Here is an 18,521-nt window from a genome sequence, read left to right on the forward strand (position 1 = left end):
ATAGAAAAAGAAACAGAAACAGACTCTTTGTGTTATTCGTGTTAAATTTGTTTCTATATTTTAAAGGGAGATTGGTGCATGAAACTAGATAAAATTAACCATGTTGCCAGTTTTCAGATCACCAACAAAAAACAGCAACAACAAAAAATAGGAAACAAAAAAAAAACAAAAATTGCATGAAGAAAAAGTAAAAGAAATACAAAAAATAAACTCATTGCAAATGAATGAAACAAAAGAGCTGTGCTAAAAACTTGATTTTAGTTTGTTGTTTTTTCTTTTTTTTACCAATCTGTGATTTATTTGTTAATATACAACAATTCTTATAATTAGTTCATTCGTATTGTTGAACTATTTTTTCACGAGTTAGATTGAAGCAGTAAGCAAGCGAATGTAAAATAATTGGAAGATATTCTTGGAATTCACAACGATTTGGGGGCAAGAGAGAGAAATAAAAAAGAAGAAAATAGGAACGTATGGCAATTTTCATTCTATTCACGTGCAGAAACTAGTTCAAGCATAGAACATAAAGTTTAAGTAATTTGCTATGCTTGACCATCTTAGTCAAAAACACACACAAAATAGAGGTTCAAAGTGTCACAAAAAAAAATCAGCTCCTCACACTTCAACAACATGTTTTGCATTTCAGAAGTGAAAAAATATATTCATATTTTAACGCAAAGGAAAATTAAAAAACTTGACCACAATGGTGGTAATTTTTTGTTGTTGCTTTCTTTAATTCTTTTAGGAAGTACAAAAAATATACGTATCTGCGAGTCAGGTGTGGTTAAGGGGTTCGGCATCGTTTAGAGACAAATTGAGAATTATACCAAAAAAAAAATATCATCTTACTTTCTGATGGGATATAACCTGGCCTGGCCATGTGCCAAACGAATGAAATTAAAACCCTATGCTTGCGTGCTATTATGAGGTATTAGATATGAGATATGACCATCTGGGACAGAGATAAAATAAATTAAAAACTACAAATAAAAAACCTTTCACCTATTCTATGGTCTTTAAATCAAAAATGAAAAGACTTTAAGCAGAAAAGAAAAGCTACTTTTAACCGGTACTGATGATGGGTTATATGATAGCGAAACTTAATAAAACTCGTCTATGAACTTGAGTGTGGCTGAAAGTAAGTTATTTGATGGACAGAATAGAAAAAACAATCTTTTCGTAGCCATAGTTAACAAGTGGCTGTTATTTGCTTATGGCTTATTTTTTGCTTTACAATTAATTAAACATTTACTTTTTCTTAAGAAAATACTCGTTTCTGTTCAATATTTTAAATAAAACCTCTTATTGGAAAATCATACTTCCACGTCTTTGCCACCATAAGATTGTCTTATCTAAACAGAGTTAGTAAATTTTCGAGAATTTTAATTTCTTCCAAAACATCACGTGTTATAGAAAAACAAAACACGTTATTATGAACTTATTAGCATCAATTCATATAAGAAACAAATGGAAATATGTACATATCAAATGTCACACTCTCGGCTCAATCAAATATTTGCATAAACGATTAAAATCATTCATCAAACACATCCACCGACTCTACAAAGTCCTACAAACATCATATAAGTTGAACATATCTCGAGATATGGTAAACACAATCTGTAGGATGTTTTATTAGTTTTGCGGGTTGTGCCTACATGGGTTATATGTACCTGGACATGACATTTGTACAGGAAAAACGTGTGTCACTCACGCACAATACGCCACGCCATTCATAGAAATATTGTGACATGATGTCGCCTATCTTATTGCTGTTGATAGTTTTTTTTCTGAAAGTTAAAATCACAACAACAAAACGCTCATCGGTCGCCGGAAGGTAAATGACCACGTACTACAAAGAAATTGATGACTTTCAGAAAAAAAGGTATTTAATTTGTTGATAATGATTATGGATTTGTTGGCATGGTTAAAAAAACTTAATTTGGTAATATTTACTATGTGTGATGATTTTATTCTTCTCTTTCAAATGATGAATATTTTGAGATTATATCCTGTGTAGGCGAGATATAGTTTTGTTTTCAATTTTTCTTAATAAGATGCAAAGCGCCATTATTTCGTTTTACTATTACTATCATATTTATTGATTTCGGATGCGTAGAGTATGCCCACGGTTTCGCCCTGGCAATCTATAAGTGGAATTGTATTTACATTTCCTTTTTTGGTATTAGTTTTTTTTTTCAGAAAAAAAAAGTAAGTAATAGGGAACTCTTAAAAAAGATAAGAGCTCTAATGAAGACAGTTAACACGAGTGGGCGAGTGACGTGAAAAATTAATCCTAAGTTAATGTCTGGTGTTGAATATGAAGCTGTTTAAAATCTTAAAGAGATGCAGTGTTTTATTAATTGACGATACTAAAATTTTAAAATCCTACAAAACATAACTGATGGTGTTATAATGAAAACAACATCTTTTGAAAATCTTTAAATGAAATAGGTAAAATAATTGAAGGCGTATAAGTTTCTTAAGATATGGATTTTCGGCGAGTTTCCGAAACGAAGAATGAAACTACCAACATTTTATTTAACAAAGAATAAGAGTTAATGGTCTTTTTTTCACTGAAAAAAAATGTCTATTTTTCACATTAAAAAAGAAGTGATTACGATCTTCAAAGTTTTTTATCAAAAGGTTTATCAAAACTTTTAATGGCGTCGTTGACATATAACGACGTCGATATGGTAGTAACGTTTGTACCACGAAATTTACTAATGGTCAAATTCTTGATACATTTTTAGTCTCTAAGGCTTGGTTTATTTAAAAACAAATCATTTCTTAAAAAAGTTTCCAAGCGTTGGAACTCTGATTTAGTTCAAAGTTTTAGATAAAACTTCGAAAAGAAAATAAGAACAAGGTTCAGCAAAATTTTGATTAGTTTAGAGTTTTTTATTTATTGTTTATTTTATGTAAGAACAACGATTCCAAATTGTGGGATTTTACTTTGAAAAAGTAAATCTGTTCACGAAGTTTGTAGAGCACTTTGTCCGAAAAATTGTGATAACAGAAAAAGATAAATTCCGTTTAAAAAGCTTGGTTAAGAAGCAAATGGCGATGTCTACGCTTGTGATACCGAAAAATCTGATATTGCTATGCGACATGACGTTACAAAAAAAGCGGGGCAATGTGTAAATGGAATAGAATATGCTGTCAATAAACAAAACTTAATTTTTTACTGCCAAGAACAAAACGTCAATGTTGGTAGCAGTAACTTCAAAGTAATCAAGAAGTTCACCTAGGTTAGGTTAGGTTGAAGTAGCTGCGATTTCAGAATCTACGCACTTAGGCCAAATGAAAAGGCCCATTGTGACACCACATGAATCTAGAGAATTACTTTTTACTAGTCGAACCGTTTTGAGTTTAAAGAAGATTTTTGATATCCTTTTAAGCTAGTTCACTGGGATTATCAAAACAGTAGTCTCCCAGATGAAGTTTGCGTCTAAGTGAGAAGAAGGTGAGAGACTATTGCCTCTTCTTCCTCGTCCATACAGCTCCTGTAGAAGTCATTTGAGGCTTCACCAAGTCGTATTGCGTGTCTGCCTATAAGACAGTGTCCCGTAAGGACACCTATTAAGGAGCAACTATGAAGTCTGCTTTGAGATAACAAGTCTTTAGAGCGCATTAGGTCAAGTGAAGGCCATATGACTTTGTGGCCTCACATGTTGGTAAATTGTGACACCTAGAGTTTGTTATCGTAAAAGCGGTTTCTTTTAGCAGAAGTTTACATTTAGCTATCGGTATACCTATCTTTCATTTTTAGCGAGTTCATCGGATCTACAATTTCCTGTGATGTCTCTGTGGACCGGCACCCAACAGAGGTGAATGTTTAATTGCTCCGCAATCTCCTAAAGAGACGATCTACAATCGAGGGCCGTTTGAGGTTTGGTTAAGACACCGCCAAGAGATTTAATAGCCGCATGACTGTCAGAGAACATGTGGATATCAGAAGTTGATATCACGTTTTCTCTTAGACAGGAGAGAACATCTTTGATCGCTAAAATTTGCTCTTGAAATTTGCTACAATGATTAGGGAGGCAGAATGAGATGTTTAGATTAAGCTTTTTTGAGTACACATACACACCCACTACCAACTCCCTCATATGTCTCGGATCCATCTGTATAAAAATGAATGCTTTTGTCATCCAGGAGTTTTGTCTTCCCATTCATCTCTGGATGGAATGGATACCCAAAAGTTTTTTTTTTCAAATTGGGGTTTAGGAATAGTGTAGTCTATGTACTTTGGTATAGACCCAAAGAGGTTCAAAATGATGGAGTGTCCCACATTGTTGTTGGTCCATTGAGATGAGGCGTTGAGTCTTATAGCTGTACTCGCTGCCACTTGTTTGCTGAAGATGTCGGGGGGTATCAGATGGTGGAGAGGTTCTAAGACTGGTGAGGGTGTGGTTCTCAATACACCGCTTATGCAGAGGCCAATAGGTTAGTAGGTTGAAGACCTCATTTGTTTCATATGGCTTTCTTGCAAAGGAAAAGAGCTACTGTAGCTTTCTTTACTCTTTCCTGAATATTAGATTTCCAACTTAATTTTTTGTCCAATATCAGACTAAGATATTTGGCTTCATTGGTAAAAATGAGTGGGACACTTTTTACTGAAGGAGGTACAATTACTGGGATCTTGTATTTCCGTGTAAAAAGGATGAGGTCTGTTTTTTGAGGACTAATACTAAGTGCGCAGTGATCAGCCCATCTAATGAGCATATTAAGTGTGTTTTGGAGGAGGTCTCTCAGTGTATTAAGATGTTCTCGTGTGACGTTCTCACCCTGACTACTCTGGCTCTTTCATGGACAACAAGGGGCTCCAGCAAAGAAAATCTCTGAGTCCCAGCCCCCAGGTTCGAGATGACTAGGAAGACCGAACTTCTGCTACAAATTGATGGTGGTTAGTGACGCAAGAGAACTTGGTCTCGCCGACACCCATTACTTTAGATATCAAATAGAAGATGGCGATGGGTCTATATTTATGATTTTTTTTTTCAAATGTGAACCAAAAATGTTTTTAAAGAAAACCTTTGTTTAAAACTTTAATTAAGTGAATTAAACTTAAATTAATTATCAATGCCGATTAACTAGCTCCATTGAAGCAGAACCATTGAAAATTTAGTTAAAAGTCGACTAAACTATCAGCCCTAAGTCTATGTAACTTGATAAAACAATATTGAAAGTGTTTTCCTTTTTTTAATGTATAAACACGTATTCTTTTTAATTTTGTAAACCTCTTTTCATCAAAATCATTGTAAATATATCATCCCCTACGATTTCTTCAAGTCACTGTTAGTTCTGTTTGTTTGAGTTCATAATATTTTTTTCTCATCCCATTAAAATCTGTTCAGTTCTTGAAATAAACAACAAAAAAATTTGGATCACATCAATCAACATATCGTTATTCAAACATCTGTTGCTCAATACTTAATCTTCTTTGAATAAGAAAAAAATCAACCTCTTTTTTGATGATATACCTTCACCACCTGTGAGTATTATAAGGGTTCTTCATAACCTATGGTGGTGCATATTAATTAAATTTTCTTATCACTAAAAAACCAATCAGTTCTCTCGAAACTCTCAAAATTTAAAACAGAAATGTTAAACAAAAAATTAGAAGTAACCACAAATTAGGTTTGTTCAATCAGAAAAATGCCACCAGTGTAGGTAAAGTATTGTGTAATGCAGTGCAGATTCATATGAAAACTGTCAGATCAAATTCAAGCAAAAACTTGATAAGTCAAGTGTCAAAAATAAGAAAACAAGTTAAATTCAGTGCAAGTAAAATTGAAGGAATAATTAAAAGTACAAGGGTTATTAATTTTTGAGATTACTATTTCTTTTACAAAATTTCAACTTTATTGGTTAACAAAATCTAATCAAATAATGACATGAGCTGATTTTGACAGCTTGCTCCAAATTACACTAGACTTATAAAGGTAGTGTAGAATATTCAGAATTAGACTACACACATTAGTTCTGCTCATTGAATGCTAATCACTGTAAAACAGTACAGACATTTTCCTTATAACACCAAAATGCTACACTTTTCTGCCAGAGTACTGTAATGCAGCTTCTTCAACGTATAGCTATTGATTCAAGAACTAATTGCAGATCAATGTTGCAACTTAATTAATTTATTTAAATATATTTCCTCAAATAAAATGTACTTATAAGGTGGTCTGTCTTAAGCGAGGTAAGTTAATTTGTATTACAATTATTTTCTTTCGCAAAACCTATCTATGCCTTGTATGAGACCAGTTCTCATTACATGTGTAACCCCCTTAAAGATTATGCGTCATCATGACGTTGATGATGTTGATGATTATTTCGTTGTGTCGTCGCCATCGCGTAGTCGTAAAGTTGTTTCCGTAGGAAGTTCCCAGACCCAGACAAGACAACAAATGGTTTAACTTTCATGTGCAACTTGCTCATGTGTGACTCTCTTTTAAAAGTCTATTGGACCGCATAGAATCTTCTCACGTGTGGATACATACATTTTTCTTTTTTGAAATTGTAGTTAGCTTTTAAATGGAATAATTTACCTACAAAATTAAATAGACTCCCAAAAGATGTACCAAGGCAAATGATATGGTGGCGTAGAAAAAGAGGTGTACATTTTTGTTGTACCTATGACGAAGAAGAGTTAACATTGTTGTCATTTTGTCAAGTTATGTAAATATTGGCTGAAAAGTCATGGTTACATGACAAAGAAATGTGGCGCTGTATGTTAATTATAATTTGTATTATTATTGATTTTTAAATGAAGTGGTCAAAATTGAGAGGGAAATCTTCTTTGCGGTATAATGAAGCTTTTCAATATACATATGACTTGAGAAAGTTTCACACTTTAGATTGTAATATCCACAGAAGTTGTTATAAGTAAGTGTTTTTGTTTCTTTGTGGTTTGAAAATAAATGTTGATTTAACTTAGACCACGGAAAGTTATTTCTATTGATTTACTGAAAGTAATGTTTTTGTCTGATATTTTAACTTAGTGAATGAGAGGAATGACCGTGGGATATCCATGGACCTTAAATCTTGCAAATGAATTTAAGCTTAAGAGTTATTTCAAACAATCATGACAAGATCCATGTTTACATTGACCTGATGTCTGCCAAGAAGGAGAAATAATACCCTTTCAATGAGCTTTGAATATTTTTCACCGAAAACCGAATATTTACATAAACAATTTTGTCTTCAAAAAAAGGATCTCCGATTTCAAGAAATAAAACGCAATTGAACATACATTTGCATTTGTTTGTGATAGTCATAAGTTCCAATGACACAAAATCTATTAATTTGTTTCCTATTTTATCTTCTTTTTGAAGACATTTGAGTAACATCCTAAAAAAATAAGTAAAATCTTAAGCAAAAGCATAAATCTACAGTTTGCTGCTAGATAAAGTTAATTTGCATATTAAGCTTCCATGCACAAGCCATTTTGTATTTGTGTCTAATGACTTTGACGTCTGTCAACATTTTCAGCAATTTTAACACTATTCTTTGGATATTCATCCTCAATTCTACTCTAATGACACAAGATCTGTTAATTTGTTTCCTATTTTATTTTATTTTATTTTATTTTATTTTTGAAGACATTCGAGTAGAATCCTAAAAAACAATTAAAATCTTAAAGCTTCCTTAGCATAAGCATAAATCCACAGTTTACTGCTAGATGGCGTTAATTTGCATATTAAGCTACCATGCACACGCCATTTTGTATTTGTGTCTAATGGTTTTGACGTCTGTCAACATTTTCAGCAATTTTAAAACTACTCTTTGGATATTCAACCTCAATTCTGCTCTAATGACACAAAATATGTTAATTTCTTTCCTTTTTTATTTTATTTTTGAAGACATTTGAGAAAAATCCTGAAAAAAATAAGTAAAATCTTAAGGCTACATTAGCATAAGCATAAATCCGCAGTTTGCTGCTAGATGGCGTTAATTTGCATATCAAGGTATCCTGCACATGCCATATTGTATTTTTGTATAATGATTTTGACGTCTGTCAACTTTTTCAGCAATTTACAACTATTCTTTGGATAATCTTTCTTAACTTTGCTTCAGAAAAAGGGTATAATGGGAAAGGCTCTGCTTTTCTTCTTCAATTTGAGAAATTGGCTGTTTTATTGATTGGAATACTTGTGGAGACCTACTGTAGCAGTTGTTTATTGATAACGTTGATTGAAAGACGGAAATTTCAGTTAAGGTTAAGGAAAACAATGATTGGCAAACAATCAGGCGCTACTCATCCAGCTATTTCTAAGTGTATCCATGCCATGGAAAAGATTAAAAAGACGGAACAAAGGGCGTCACATGAATCGAGAGTCAAAAATTAGATTGTGAAGGATTGAATATAAGTACAAGTACTCTAAGTACAAAGAATTATGGGTTGATCCTGGACAAAAGCCAACATCCCCTACAAGGCAATACCACTTGAGACAGAAGATAATATAGTTAATTGGACAATCGAGAATAGCGAAGACGTTAAAACCTGGCTAAACGCTCAAATCCCAACCGTTAACAAAAACACCTGATGTAATTTTACCGTGCTCTACGTAAAATAAGGCCGAATTATCAATTGAAAATACAACAATCTTATTTGTATCCACGAGAAAGGCAAATTCATCAGAAACGATCCTAAACTTCTTTAAGACACTCAACTGGAAAGTGCTTTCTGTAGCACTTATTTTCCATACCTTACAAAGTCTTGATCAGTTATTTGCCTCGAAAAAAGAAGTATTTTTGTTTGATTTCAGTAAATCCATAAGACTTTTGAGTTTCTGACATTTCGAATCATTAGGTTCGTCCTACCGATTTAGGTTTGTTTGTTTTGTTTTTATTCTGAACGAACTGCCATTGATTAGAGTTTTTCAGATGTATCCCTTTTTTCAACGAGAATAAGTATTTTACAATTATAAGTAAATAATTATAATTGTGATACAAATTGTTACTAATGGTGTTTAAAATTACGCCATTAAGTCCAACTCTAAAAAAATCAATTTGATTAGAGTAAGTCCATTGTTTTGCAAATGATTTTGACGTTTATGTATTAAGTGTCAAGATACCGATATTGTTCTACTTCTTTGACATAAGCGAATTGAAGTCATGATTATCATACATTTATGAAGATTTAATAAAAATGATGGCTAGTTTATTTTTCTAAGATTTCAGCGATTTCTGTATTTTTAAGAATGCAAACAACATTTTTCAGAAAATTACTGTCAAAACGGAATTTTTATAATTTAATGCCTCAAGGATTTTCTGTCACACAATTCAAAGACTAAGAAAAGAAATGAAAAACTTATTTTATTCCTAATTCTGTTTATATTTTATTTTCCTGATCTGTCAATCTAATGGAAATTCTAGGAATATAAACTGGCCTAATTCTGTTTATATTTTATTTACCTGATCTGTCAACTCAATGAAAATCCTAGAAATATTGACTGTCAAGTCTGTAAGGTAAGAGGCAAACATATACTTGTTGGTTTCGCTGACATCTGGACTGCATACACAAAAACAAACGTGCCTCTTATGTTCATAATACCTGCCTCAAAAGAGTCCCTTAGAATTATTATAATCCTTTTGTCATAAACATAATCCTTAGGACGAGAGGATGTCATCTATCCAGACTCATTCTTCTATTTTTTGTCAATTTTGAAAAAAGGAAAGGGTATTAATATAAGACAAATAACAATAACAACAACAAAAACAGAAACCCATACTGCAAAACCTAGCTTTACAAAGAAATTACAATGCAAGTGAAAAAAAAACCTGTCGCTTGAATTGTTAATTACCTTCTTCTTGGTATCAACAACACATATCCCATACAGTTTTATACCTCACCTTAAAATAACAGTATTGCAATATATGGTGAATAATTAATGTACGTGCGAACGTGCCCTAATGCAGCATAATGTTAATATACGATATTTGAACGTGTTGCAAGTTATATTCCTTTTGCTTGCAACTTTATAGAATTTTAAATTTTTTGAAATGTGTCTTTTATTTTACCGACAAAATATTCTTTGACATTCTTTTTATTTAGAAAAAGAGTGAAAACTTACCTTGCAGGTTTGAAAAAATGCACCAACATTAGATGTGGGGAACATATCCCCGCTGACCGGTGGTAGTGGTGTTAATGTACTATCCATTGTCACTCTTATAGGAATCTATCTATAGCTGTGCTGTGGTTATCCAATTTAATTGATCAAAAGATAGACGGAGGAGGTTATCGTTGGTTGTCGTCGGTTGTGTGAAATGTCTGCGAAATTTATTGCCAACCAATTTCGCGCATGATTGCAAATGTTTCAAAGACTTGTACAACAAAAATAACCAAACAACAGGGGTGACAGGTGCTTCAATAATGAAGAAGATACAAAAACTATTCACCTGCTGCTCTTTTGCCACTGGCACACAATAAATTTTATGTTTTGTAGGAATCTTCTTCCCTTATATCTTTGCTGATGGCAAATATTTGTAACTTATTCAATTGTATATATGTTTTGTTTTTGTTTATCACATTCTATCAATTACACTATGTTCACATCAAGATTAGTTTTTATTTTCATCCCCTAAGTGAATTATTTTTATTATTTTATTTCTTAAAACTACCATAAGAAAAGTATCGTGTAGCGTTGAAAACACCGCATAAAAGTTGATAAATTTATTAAATCAAGTTTTATTGGATATTAATACAATTTGAAGGCAACATCTAGTCTTTGACGTCACCATTTTGTTGCGCGCACCAAGCACAGTTCATATTATAAACACTAGATGGCAGCACTAAGTTAACCAAGGTTTTATAAAGATTCATGTATCTTTTATTTTCTTTAAGGCAAAAAGATTTAACTTCTTATTTCACTTCTAAGATCACTTCAAAAATTTTATAAACATTTGTATTTGTTTAGATTTTTAAGAAAATAGTTTATTGTTTTTGTTTTTGTTTATTTTGTATTTTGAATAATTAAATTAAAAAATACCGCAATGTTTCTACACCTCCGTCTTTGAATTGAGTAAATCTTACACTGACTTAAGACTCTCTTAGGGATTTCTTAACAAGCCTAGTGTTTTCCTTCAATTTCTGTCTTTCAAGACATTTTTCGAAGTCAAGTAAAATTTCCCTTTATATAAATGGGTTTTACCTGTTCGAAAATTCAGGTAACACAGGTGAGAGAGGTAGTCTATGAGAAAATAAAATAACACCACCATCAAAGAGAACACTTCTTGTAGTTCTCTTAAATTGGACACATAAGTATTCATTGTGGTAAAGTTAAAAGAGTTCTTTCACGAAGTTAAATGAGATGAGGAAAATAACCAAAAACAACGTGTATTCACTCAAATGGAACTAACTGACATGACAAACGAACGAACGAACGGATGGATGGATTGGATGTTTGGAAGTATGGATAGATAGAAGAATAATTGGGTATAGTTTCGGCGAGAAAAGAAAAGGGTTTCTCATTGTTCCAATTTTTTGGGTTTTGAAATTTTGCGTTTGAGTGTGTCATGTGCTGATTAATGACTGAAGAAAGATGCACAGAATGAATTGACCCTAAATAAAAGTGTTTCAACTTAAAATTAAAAAAAGACACACACAAAATTAAGGTAACATGACAATAACACTGAAAACAAAAATTAAATTGTCTGAGAATATTTATGGATGAAGGTTCTGTTTCTTAGTTAATTTATAAGAACTATTTTTGTTTCAAAATAGGCATTTAAGAAGATTTTTTCTTTAAAAAACAAACACAGATCTAATTTATTGATGATTTGATCTTCAAAATACTTGTTGTTGGACTTCTTACTTCAACCAAAATACTATTAATTTGAAGCAAATGTTTATCCTCAACATCACTTGGACAAAAGCATAGTTTTGAGAGTTGCAAGTCACTAAGCCCTCTGTGCCGTCTAATTTATTATCTAAAGATGTGTACAGAATTTTGGGGGGAAATAATCAATATGATCAATCTTTTTCTCATCAATAACTAATTGTTGATTTCTGATTTCAAATTTTTGAAACCCTCGAAAAAAAATTTCATTGATACATTCTCAAACAAAATCATTAATTTTTTGATAACGCATTTTTGAAAAGTGAATCATATTCAAACAATACAAAATCTGAAGTTTGAAAAAAACAATCCGTGACTTGTAAAATCAAACCATAGGAGAGACCAACTAAATGGCTTGCGTAGATGGTATTTACATTATTGAAAGGAATCTTCATCAAAGCCGAGTTGGGTGCACAAGATTGTGGAGAAAAGAAGCTATTGCAAAAACAACAGGAATAGCTTTTTGAATCTAAAAAAAACTTATAATTATTTTTGTGCTCCTGCTATTGATTTGAAAGAATTAACATATAGGCATAACTAACTTCACTAAAAAGCTGTCCAATTCAAATTGGAATTTATAGAGTGAATCCTTTTCAAAACATACTCTAATATGTTGGAAATAAATCATAACAACATAATATACGATATAAAATTATTAATTCATCCAAACGTTTTGACATTTTAAATAGATAGATAGATAAATCTGTATTCATTAAAAACGATACATAATAATTTAAAATAGGAAAAAAAAACTTTTAAGCATGGCATTAGAGCCGTCTACCGAATATTATCAAGACGTTTACATTCAGAAAAAAGAGTATACAATTACGGAATATAAAATAAAGAACATATATAAATAATTATACAAAAATGTGATCAACTTTTTAAATGTTGTTTTTTTAAAATGGCAAAGTTATTTTGAAGAAGAAAAAGAATAGTAAACAATAAATATATATGTGTTACAATGAAAGAAAACAATTAACAATTAAGTACTTAAAATGATTGTTTAAAATATTTAAATAAATTTGGTTAAAAGACCAATAACTGCTAGCTTACATAAAAGTGATCTTATGTTGATGGTATCAAACGCAGTTTTAAAATCGACGAAAAAAGTGTAAAGGGGCTTCTTTTTGTGGATAAAACGCCTGGCAACGCTCGAAAGAGCAAACATTTGATCAATAGTTGAAAGACCCGCCCGAAAACCAGCCTGATATCGACTTATCAAATTATTTCTTTCAATGCAATTCACAAGCCTAACGTACAGAATTTGTGCAAAACAGTTTTCTTAGTGAGCCCAGAGCTGAAATCCCTCTTTAATTTTCTGGTGAACTCGAATTACCCTAAATATAGGAAACATTGCAGCCAAACTAAAGTAGCCCGGAAATTTCTCTTCTGTAAATATTTTGTTTATTAGCCCCAACACACGTTCGAGAAATTTAGGAGTTGAATTCTTGTAGAATTCGATAGGAATGAAATCCAAACCAGCTGCTTTGTTATTTTTCATTCTGCTTAGAGACGCCAACATCTCAACCATGGTAAAAGGAGAGTCTAGCTCATCGATTGAAACATTTTGCAGGGCAAAACTGATGGAATTCTGGTCAAGATCTCGCAGTAGTAAACCTTCAAAGTATGTGGCCAGGTCGTCAACACTAATACTTAACGTGAAAAACTTGCTGCGACCACCCAAAATCCATACATTGTACCAGAATGACTTTGAATCCTTACAGTCTACAAGTTTCCCAGCCGCTTTGATTAAATATAATTACTTTTTCCTTCTACACAAATCTTTTTGAATAAAACTATTAACTCATACGAAAAAGTCGTTCAAATTTATATAATTTAAGAAAAGAATACAAAATCTACAAAATGCTTAAAATAAAACTTTTAAGCATTTTAAAGTATCAAATCATTCGAAAGATCGTGTAGTATTTTGCTCTGTATTTTGCTCTGTTTAGCAATGAATTACATTTTATTGAAAAATGTATGTAATATTTTATCAGTACTGATAAAAACAGAATTCGAAATTTTTCTGGGTATTTTTGAATTCTAAAATAAAAAGATTTCAAATACTAAAATATTTAGTCCCCATATGCCCTTTTTGCTCGTTCCTTTCAAACCTCGTATAATTTTTATATTTTTACATATATATGCAGGGCTTGTATCCTGATATCACTACTTAGTAAGGTTTTAAACCATACACAAAATAGTACGTTTTAAAAAGCTTATACAAGATAGTGATGATTCCTATTATTTTGTAAATATGTTCGCAGTCACTTTGTAATTTTTAGGAATTGTTGTTTTTCCTATAGAATGAAAAATATCTTACCTACATCTTGTTTTTAGATTGGTTTTAAGCATTAAGTGAAGAACTATGAGAATAATTTCAAAACTTTTAGCTATAGGCAAAGATTTTGATAAAATGGTCACTCAAAGACTTAATTTTTGTGTCAAGTATTGTTTGTCTCAAAAACAAAATAATCAACTTACAATAATAATTCAATTTGCGAATTATTGCAACAATAATGTGAAAAAGATAGACAATTTGATGTCTTCTTGATGTATACTGTTTTTGTTAAAGCTTTTGCTTATGTACATACTGCAGAAGCTTATGATCTAAGGATGGATTGTAGAACAATGTGAAGTTGCAAATAAACTTTCTTCTAATTATTAGAATCTTTTATTGGACCCATTTTTTTTCACTATACATAACATAAACAGTTCAATAAAAGTCGACTTCTGGCTGCAAAAATTGATTGTGTGGATTTAATGAATGGAGATTTCTAACTCATCCAACAACGTTGCAACGGTCGGAAAGGAACCGTCCTTGCTGCGAAAATCTGCTCAAATCAACAGCAATTCGGATTCATCGTAAAATCTTTGATCCTTCGATTCTAGGCCACATAAGGTAGGCAGATAAAATAATTGATTATTAAAGCAAAGCTAAAGAAATCTTAAACTGCACCCTTGCTTAGAAATATGATTTTAAAGTTTCGACCACATAATAAGCGACTGAGCGACTGAACGACGAGTCGCTGAGCGACCAATCTGAGCGATGGGTTGCCATTTACTAAACGACACGTCACTGAGCGATTAGTTGGAAAAATGCCGTCGTCTAGTTTACTGGTTGAAAGTCGCGTTCATATTTATAGATCTGTAATAAGTTTGAGAATCCCTAGATTTGAATGCACCTAATAAATCGTGAAAGCGAAAATTATGCTGAATTTCATCATTTATATCTAAATCTTCGCAAATTTTCAGATCGATTTTGGCAATATTGTCGTATGTCAGTACCATCTTTTGATTTGCAGTTGGAAAAAGTTCGACCAAAACTAACAAGACAAAAGAAAGCAATTAGTCCAGAACAGCGGTTGGATTTATGTTTAAGGTTATTTTTTTTTAATTTGGAGTCTTTCTATTTCTAACTCTAGAAATTCTGAGTCCAAATTGTATGTTGACGCATCCTTATTTTAATTTTTTATTTTTGTAATCTTTATGAGTGCCTTGCCAAGACACTGAGCGGTTTTGGACAGCTAAAAGTAAAACTTTCAGTGTTTTTTGTACAACGTTGCTCAACGATCGACTGAAAAATCGCTTAAAACATCACTAAGTCGCTAAAAGTGTTATTAAAAAAGTCTTTGGAAATCGTCGCTCTCTTCAGGTTGTATATGTATGTAAGTTTCACAGCAGCAAAGACTAAATTTTTACTTGCCAAAGTCCTCTTGCCTCGTATTATGCTTTATTCATGGAAAGTTTTTTTTTTTATTTAGACTCTTCTATTAGCATCAAACTAAATGTTGCATATAGGAATATTACCCGCTATGTTCGTATCCAAATTTTTTCTAGTATTTCTGACATTAGTCTAGATAACTTTTAACTTTTAATCCGTAAGTTATTTGTATGAAATCATTCAAACCTGACAGCCGATTTATCTACACTGCAGGCTGAACTTTTCTAGTTCAGCAAGGACCTCTATGCTTTTAAAACCTCGTTTAAACTATCTTATCACTGGGTGTCAGTTCTTTGCACATGTTACACGCTTTTGGAATTCCCTAGCCTTAACAAATTTTTAAATTTTACAGTGGTTAAATCTATACCTGACTAATAGCCAAAAAAGCTGTATAAATAGATAAATGTTTCTCAAATTTTATAAATGTGGGGCCATGTTATCCACTAGGAAGTCATTTAGGCTCATTTCTTCTTTGATTAACATTGTAAAGTGTTTACTGGAATGTCTTCACTTTAAAATTCCTTGTTAATCCAGTTGAATAGCAACACTTTTGCAATCATATTCAGTTGAATTATTTTAAATATAAAATTTTTAGAGTGTATCACAAATCCTTATCTCTCATTGATTTTAAATAAAAATTCTATGATTTTAGTATTCTGAGGGTTATTAAAGTGATTTTTGATTTAAGTCTTGGCTTCAAATCTTATATTGATAACGTTGTATCTAAGAGCAAATCTATTTTTGCATTTTTTGAAATGACTGTGTAGTTTAATCAATTTTGTAGCGTGTGAGAATACTATTTTAAGAATTGAAACAGTTCCAAAAAGATTCACCCTTTATGTATAAATCGAACTTAATTAGGCTGATGGGTCTTTAGCAAGGAGTTCCCTTATTGATTTCAAAAGGCTTAAATGTTGCAGATAAGTAAGTTGTGGTTTTCTTCATTAAGACAAAGACATTATTGGTAACAGAAAAATCTTTCTAACTTGAACTGCTTTTATTAATTACATTTTTGTTTCATTACGAGTTTTTCGCAACAGAAATAAGGTAATTCGTTCTCGAGTACTGCAAAACATCAACAAGATAAAGTTTTTATTTTCCCTTGAAATATGCAATCAATTCATCAGTTGTCTTGCAGTACGTAATGAACATTTGGTTCATACTTTAATTAACTCTCTTTTAAATATTACTCTAGTTTGCAAGATGTGATAATTTAAACAATAAATAAAATACCTATGGTTTTTAGTGTCCTTGTAAAAATTTATTGACATTCTTTTCAATGTTTTCAATAAATGGAGTCAAAGTAAAAAATGAAATGTAAAAATTCCATTTTAAAGACTGATTTTCCCACCTTTACAATAAAGCCAATAACTATGCAACGAATTATATAAACTGAAGAGATATTTTTTCGAGTTCGCTGCTCAACTCTTTTGTTTTAAAAGAGATACACAACTGAATCATTCAAAAAGAGAGACATTTAAAATTCATTTTCGGTTCTGATTTTTTCGATATTAAAGCAGGGAAATTATTTTTGTGAGAGTTTTTCGAAATTTTGGTTCATAGCCAGCAATGATTTTTTTTGAATCCTTTGTTATTCTTATTTTTACTTTTTTCCTTCAAACTTGGATTAGGAATATAAATAGTTCTTAGTCACGTAAACCCACTCCTATATTTTTACCAATGTGTATACGTTTTTCGAACAAAGCGTACTGCAATTAAATCCGTGCCTAAATCCATCCATGGCACTGATATACTCTCGTATACATTATATATGTATGTTATTTTAAACAAAATGGCGGCTTTTTATCCACAACTAGTTTTGTATAGAAAAACACATATACCAGTTTGGGGATACGCAACCGAACTACGAACGACGACGACAACGAAGAAGCATGATGATGACGGTATAACGTATATAATACTGCTTCCAAGAAAGAATGAATGTTATGCACTAAAGAAATGCGATCACTGATAAATGGTAAACGATAATGGTTCGAAGAAGAAGATGCTGCCAGAAGTGCAGCATTTTATTCTATTTTTGTAGTTTTGTTTTGATGGTATACTTCGCTAGTTTTTTTCCACACATAAAGGAGTTTAAAGCGGGAAAGATAACCACAGCTTATAGTACAATAGTTTGTATTATATTCCAAACAATTCAACTTTTCGATTGATATGGAGCATAATGCAGTGAACCAAGCCAACAATGCAGAGTTCTTGAGATTCAAATCAAAGTTGCTTAACAACTTATGAGATATTTGTTGAATATACAAAAACTCTCGACAATGCAGCTAATTGTGAATATACTGGCTGTATATAGGTATATCTTGAGCCTCGAAGTACTTTGCGCGAAACGCCCACATAATATTTTCGACTGTTAAAGCAGCGAGTCTTCTATCATCCCATCATCGCATCGCATTGCAAGAAACCATGTTAACCCTGACATTTCAAACTGGTAGCATCTTTATTTGATTTGAAAATCGAAGAATCCTCATTTCAGAAGAAGTCTTTGGCAACATTTCAAGAGGAGGAAATCAAGATTCTTATATGTTAAAGCCATTTCTGCGCGGACAAAAATGTTTCTTGTAGTTTTTGTGCGGGTTAAAGTTTGGCCAAAAGATTGTGTTTTTATGTATCCAAAAAATAACCAGTTCCCATATCATTTTGTAAAAGATATAAAGATAGATAGAAAAAGACAGCTAGAGTCTAAGTGGTTGTAAATTAGATACAAAAAAAACTAGAGTGCGGGAGACACTCCGAGTCGTCGAGTATATAGCGCGTAAAAGTGGCCTAACCTCAAACAAACTGTATGAATTATGCACAAAGCACTCGTACACTGTGATTTGTTTTTGCTTTAAACTCAACCAAGCTAGAGTCTAGGTAGTGGCTTTGCGGCTTGATATGAGACTTAAGAAAACAAAAATACAACTTTTGTGTCGATTTGATTATAA

The 18,521-nt window shown here is 31.9% G+C and overlaps 1 protein-coding gene across 2 annotated transcripts in view; it reads right to left on the reverse strand.

Moving 5' to 3' along the window:
- LOC129946906 (uncharacterized) overlaps positions 1–18,521 on the reverse strand; it is a 108,029-nt gene that overhangs the window by 24,819 nt on the left and 64,689 nt on the right. Inside the window, exon 1 of one of the 2 annotated variants that reach the window (XM_056057283.1) lies at positions 10,083–10,927. The exons of the other annotated variant lie outside the window; for it this stretch is intronic. Within the exon in view, the coding sequence (XP_055913258.1) occupies positions 10,083–10,169 (87 nt within the window). The 5' untranslated portion in view covers positions 10,170–10,927. Of the gene's footprint in view, positions 1–10,082; positions 10,928–18,521 lie in introns of those variants that run through there. 2 annotated transcript variants of the gene reach the window in all.

The sequence above is a fragment of the Eupeodes corollae genome, chromosome 2 (genome assembly GCF_945859685.1).
Source record: "Eupeodes corollae chromosome 2, idEupCoro1.1, whole genome shotgun sequence".
Lineage (NCBI taxonomy): Eukaryota > Metazoa > Arthropoda > Insecta > Diptera > Syrphidae > Eupeodes > Eupeodes corollae.